Source organism: Gekko japonicus, unplaced genomic scaffold, assembly GCF_001447785.1.
Source record: "Gekko japonicus isolate JY-2015 unplaced genomic scaffold, Gekko_japonicus_V1.1 scaffold131, whole genome shotgun sequence".
NCBI lineage: Eukaryota > Metazoa > Chordata > Lepidosauria > Squamata > Gekkonidae > Gekko > Gekko japonicus.
This window is the reverse complement of record NW_015167061.1, coordinates 779,855-785,854: the sequence shown is the minus strand read 5'-3', so window position 1 is coordinate 785,854 and position 6,000 is coordinate 779,855. Positions and strand designations below refer to the sequence as shown.

The 6,000-nt window shown below is 53.0% G+C and overlaps 1 protein-coding gene across 1 annotated transcript in view; it reads right to left on the bottom strand.

Annotated features, from left to right (window-relative positions):
- Positions 1-6,000, bottom strand: part of UBR4 (ubiquitin protein ligase E3 component n-recognin 4) — a 136,680-nt gene that overhangs the window by 32,498 nt on the left and 98,182 nt on the right. Inside the window, 5 exon segments of the mRNA XM_015412557.1 lie at positions 193-277; positions 680-770; positions 2,524-2,867; positions 4,204-4,332; positions 5,047-5,172. Coding sequence (XP_015268043.1) covers positions 193-277; positions 680-770; positions 2,524-2,867; positions 4,204-4,332; positions 5,047-5,172 — 775 coding nt within the window.

Genomic DNA, 6,000 nt, shown 5'->3' with positions numbered 1-6,000 from the left:
GCGGCGAGGGCGCACTAGAGACAGAGCGAGACAGAGAGAGAGAGAGAGAGAGAGAGAGAGAGAGAGAGAGAGAGAGAGAGAGAGAGAGACTTCCCCAGCTCCTGCAACAGATGACCCTAGATCTGGATCTGGGACTTCAGGCAAGCAAAAGCTCCGACTCTGCTGGTCGCCCTTTGGGATGCAGGGACTCACCACAGCGCAGCCGCAGCTCCCAGCAGCTGTCCTCCTTGGAGATGGAGTCTGTCAGCAGCAGCATCTCGTACTGGAGGCTGCTGGCCTGCAGGGGAAGCCAGGGCAGAGACAGAGGGTCAGTCTGAAGTATTGGTCGTTCCCCTTTTGCCACCCTTGCAGGGGAAGCCCAGACAAGGGTAAGCCCGACATCTGTCCCAGACAGCACACAGCCAAACAGGCAGAAGGAATTAAAGCCAAGACAGATGCTTTGGTTCAGGCCAGTCCTGCAGCTTTTCAGAAACGTACCCACACAAATGTCCCTGCAGGGTTAGAACAAGGGATTTTTTGCGGGGAGGCTGCTGCACTCGGAGCCAGTTGGGATGCGGCTCCCACGGGTGGCCGGAATCCCAGAGGGCCTGACTGCCCCCACCCCACCCACCCCCCCCCACAGATGCAGCCAGAAAGAAAAGCCCAGCAAGCACCAGGCCTCCGCACCAGGCCTCCTCACCAGGTCGGGGTTGGCCCAGTGGCCCTTCAGAGCGGCCGACACCTTGCCGATGATGAGGTCGTTCACCTGCTGGGTGGCTTCCGGGTGGTCCCTGTTACCGGGCAGGGGAGAAAGGCAGGGTGTTTAGTTCATTCCCCCCTCAAAAAAAATTCCTTTATTTATGTGATTAGAAGCTTCACAAGCTTTACAAAAATTACAGGGAAAAGGTATCAGTAATCACATTGGTTACAAAGAGAAAATCCTTAAATATATACAATACAAAATTAACCACTTCTCAATGAAAACATTCCATACACTCGAACATGAAGTCCAGACCTTCCTAGCTGCACAACTGTGTGTATTTAGCTTCTTCTATCAATTGCAGTCGAACAATGAGAATATGTAAGAATATAAGAGAAGCCAATGTTGGATCAGGCCAAAGGCCCATCCAGTCCGTGTCACACGGTGGCCAGAAACACCAGGTGCCATCAGGAGGTCCAGCAGTGGGGCCAGGACACTAGGAGCCCTCCCACTGTCGCCCCCCCCTCCAAGCACCAAGAATACAGAGCATCACCTGCCCCAGCCTGTGAGTTCCTCTCTATACCTTGTAGCTAATAGCCACTGATGGACCTCTGCTCCAGATGTTTATCCAGTTCCCTCTTGTGAGCTTAGTCTGTCTTCTACGGAGACAGGAAGCCGCCTTAGACTGAGTCCGACACTGAGTCCATCAAGGTCAGTATTGTCCACTCAGACTGACAGCTGCTCTCCAGAGTCTCAGGCAGAGGTCTCTCACACCACCTACTGCCTGGTCCTTTTAACTGGAGATGCCGGGGACTGAACCGGGGACCTTCTGCATGCCAAGCAGAGGCTCTGCCACTGAGCCATAGACCCTCTCCACGGTTTCAGGCGGAGGTCTTTCCCATCACCTACCACCTAGTCCTTTTAACTGGAGATGCTGGGGAATGAACCGGGGACCTTCTGCATGCCAAGCAGACGCTCTGCCACTGAGATATGTCTTCATATCGCTTCTTTGGCCTGTTCTCTTGGCCTAGGGTCTGTTCCAGTATCTGGACTAGTATACGCCTCGAAGAGCTTTACGCTCTAATCATCAACATCTCCCGGTGGCCCCTGGCCTGAAGGACGTCCATCTAGCCCCGACCAGGGTGGAAGAGGCTCCCCACCGAGATCAGGGCCCTGCGGGGGGACCTCACTCAGTTCCGCAGGGCCTGCAAGACAGAGCTCTTCCACCAGGCTTTTGGGTGAGGCAGCGGGCGTCCACATAGGGCCCCCCCCCCGAGGGTGCCGTCTCCCACCTGCCGCCCATCCACCCATCGGCAACCGGCCATATCCATCGGTAGTAATGGGTCAGAACTTCCACCAGTAGCTATAACCACTGTTTTTAAATGTTTACGCTGCACTTTTAAACTTTATTGTAATTGTTGAAAGATGATGTGACCTGCCCTGAGCCTGCTCGTGGGAGGGGCGGGATACAGGTATGAGAAATAAAATTTCTAAAAAAATAATAGATGGAGCCCAAAGTACAACAAATAATTCCTGGGAGCCTCTTTTTCCTGCGCAGATCCTCTTATATACCGTTATCTTACTCTTCCGAGCTGCATTCCGAAAGGCAGGGTGTGTTAACAGCTCTTGCGTGAGCCATTTCTCAACACGGAAGAGAGTCAAGACACCCTTCCTAACCCCCTGGGGCTCAGGAAAGGACCCTGCTCACACGTACCCCTGGCCATGGGAGCCTTGCTTTGGCAGGGGCAGGCCTCTACCCTACAGACGGGGCCCTATCGGAGTCTGCCTTCCGGTCCGTGTAAAGCCCAGCGCCCTGGCCCCCGAGTGGAAGGCACCGGACAAACCTGGTGAGAAGGCACATGAGCTGGCGGACCTCCTCGCGCATGGTGGCAGCCCCGCGCCGCAGGTTGTAGTCAAAGAGCTCTCGGATGAGGCCTTGGGACACGAGGATGTGGCGGATGGCGGCGTTGGTGGCCAGCGCCCGTAGCAGGGTGATGCAGTGCTCGGTGACGGCTGAGGCGCAGCCGTAGCACTTGGTGGAGGACGTGTGGCCGCAGCCCAAGACGGAGAGGGCGCGGTACTGGCTGGCGGTGAAGGTGGGCTGCACCGCGGAGCGGGACGACTTGCTGGCCGCCTCTCTCTGCTGCAGGTCATACTCCAGGAGCTCCTTCCGCGAGGCAAAGACTTTCTGCAGACGGATACAGGGGAGGGTGAAGAGGACCCGCTTGCGTACTCTCCTCAGGGCAGCCCCCCTAGGGGCAAAGAAGTCCCTCCATCCCAACCAACCATGAGGCCTCTCCTTAGCCGAAAACGAAACTTCGTCCCCGAAAAGAGGCTGTAACTACAACAGTGCCCTCTAGAGGCAACGTTCAGCCACAACAGCTGCGGCCCAGAGAAGCTGTTGTGGCTGCGGGGGGACCTCACTCAGTTCCGCAGGGCCTGCAAGACGGAGCTCTTCCGCCAGGTCTTCAACTAAGGAGCCAACACTAACCCAACCACTATACCAACAACTTTAATTACAGAGCCCTGGCCCTTGGCCTCGACACCTAGCCTGCGCCACCCTTGTATGAGGAAGATCATGAGCAAAATAATTGTGAGAACTTTGTGTGCACTCTTAAGTAAGCCATCTTAAATAGCAATCAACTATTGCCAGCACTTTATGAATCAGGATTTATTTATAACTGAACTGTTTTTAGGGGATTTTACGTGATTTTAATTGTTCTTTGTATTGACCAGTGTAAGCAGCCCTGAGCCTGCTTGCAGGGAGGGCAGGGTATAAATCGAATGAAAGAAGAAGAAGAAGAATTAGCAGCCTACAATACATTGCTTTGACGTTCAGAGGAAAGCGGTGTTTAACCTTCTCTTCTGACTCTTCTACGATTCAAATAACCCTTGCCAAGTTACAGTTATTTCCACCGGGTCAGGGTCAGAGTAAAGAGATTCGGTACAAGCGAGGTGCTCGTCTCCTTTCCACACTGCCAGAGTCAGAGCTCATTGCTGGGGGTGGGGTGGGGTGGGGGTTAAACTGGGGGAAAGGCCTGGGAGGATAAATACAGCGGCCCCCTGTGCCCCTTCCCAGCCTCCAAAGCAGCCGTTATCACACGTAGCTTTTCAGGAAAAAGAAATCTAAACCATGTTTCTCTCACATCATTTCTGTTTTACCCATAAGCAAAAAAACTAGGCCAGAAAACGACACATTTTAAATCTGCGATGTGGCTACAGAAAACCAGATTTGGGAAGCAGGAGGGGAAAGGGTCCCCCCTCCTTCTCAAAACCAACCTTTTTCCCTGCCTGGGCTTAAAATGCACACACCTGCGTGCAGCGTCTACATTTGGCCCTAAAGATGCTTTAAACCGGGTGGCTTCCCCAGCGTGGGTGGTGACAAAACAGGATGCCCCTTGCAGAAGAGGGACCCGTCCTTTGAGGGGCAGGGAGCCAAAGTTCCTTGGGTTGGCATGGAAAGCTTCCATTCAAGTCCGCCTTCCTTTCCCCCTGCCGACCCCTGCAGCATGGAGGCCGTTTACCTGAATTATCTTGGAGAGCTCGTCAAAGGAATTCTTGCAGTCGCCGCAGTATTCCTGCGCCAGCTGCAGGATGTATCTGTTCACGCTGGCCGAGGTGGAGCTGATGCCACCGCTGCCGCCGGAGTCGTCCTGAAATATGAGGGGGGAGAGAGAATTCTGCCAGTGGAAAAGTAAGAGGGAAGGGAGTTGCACAGAGAGGGGAGAGAAGACACCCAAGAATTGGGGACCAAGTTTAAACAGACGTCTTTGTACCAGCACGCAACCTGGCTACACAACGCTCTGCCATAAAAACTGCCCAAGTGTAGGACAGCCAGAATCCGGCATGTTTACTTAGCAAGTTTCTAGTCCCTACAGCTGTGGAGCCTCGAAAACATGTGAATGACACCTAAGGAACTCTGTTCCAGCAATAGCTGGATTTTAGTTAATGGGATCCCTTCCCTTGGACACCGAGCGTCTCCAAGTCGTGCCTCCCCTCCTTAGGAACATACTCGACTACAGAGAGTGCCTGTGAATATGGTTAGAGACCCCAAACCAGAGAATCTGAAACTCCCAGGATTCTTTGGTTGGTCCAAGCCTACTGGCCAGGACACACTAGCCCAGACCAGACACTCGGTCTGCCAAACTACACTGCATAGGACTGAGAACATGCAGAAGGTTCGTTAACACCACCCCTCTCTTCTCTCGCACCCCTCCATTTCCTGGTTTCCTCTAAGTACAACTTGCCACTGTTACAACACACAATTATCTTAGTGTGTGGTGGGCAAGGCCTAATGGTCCACGTTGGCTGAGAAACCCACCACCCCACTCCGCCCAGCCGGGTATTCCTTCTCCACCTGCTGTTACCTGTGGCTTTTCCGGCGCGGCCTCGTTCACTTTACAGAGGAGGCTCTCCAGCTGAGGCCGATGCCCCATGAGCTGGTGGTAGACTCTGTCAGCCTTGTCCAGCAGGGTGTTGATGTTGGTCACTGCCTTCAAAGCACAAGAATGCAGGAGGTGTTATTTCAGAGTGGATTTTGCAAGGCTGATGAATACTCATGGGTCATTTAAAGTCCCATATCCCACAAACCGAAGAAGAAGAGGCCACTCAGAGTTCGTTACAAACTCCATTCCCTTCTCCTCCACACAACAGACGCCCTGTGTCCAACAAGCCCATCCAAAATGCCTCTTTTTAAGCCGAGAACATAGGCGTGATGACCAGAGAACAATTAAACAAATGGTTTATTAACACAGTAATAGGGCAAGGAATACCAGACAAGGTGCTTTAAAATATATAAAAGTGTCTAGAGGCAAAATAATCAAATCTAACACTGCTACCTATTTCACTTAACTAGTTACTATTTCAAGGCCCACAGCCCTCTTATAACAGGCCTCCTGCCTGTACTCACTCTGTCCCAAGTGAGGGATCTTTCTCCTCAGACCAGACTATTTCCCTCAGTTTCACTTTGTGAGAGGGAAGACCGCAGAAGAGGTGGCCAACAGCCAAGAAGATCTCAGTTCATATTCCGCCTTTGCCACAGGACTCACTGCCTATCACCACCCATAAACCCAATTCCTGCTGCGTTAGTGTACACATGTGCATATACCTGAGAGCCCCTAGTATTTCTGGCCACTGTGTGACACAGAGAGTTGGACTAGATGGGTGATCCAACATGGGCTTCTCTCTTATGTTCTTATTGTGCATGCACATACACATGCACCACAGCAGGGGTCCCCAGGGCAGGGCCTGTGGGTGCAGTGGGGCCTGCCGACACCTTTCCTGGCATCCAGCAAGTGTTTTTAGGAAGGGGCCAGGTGGGG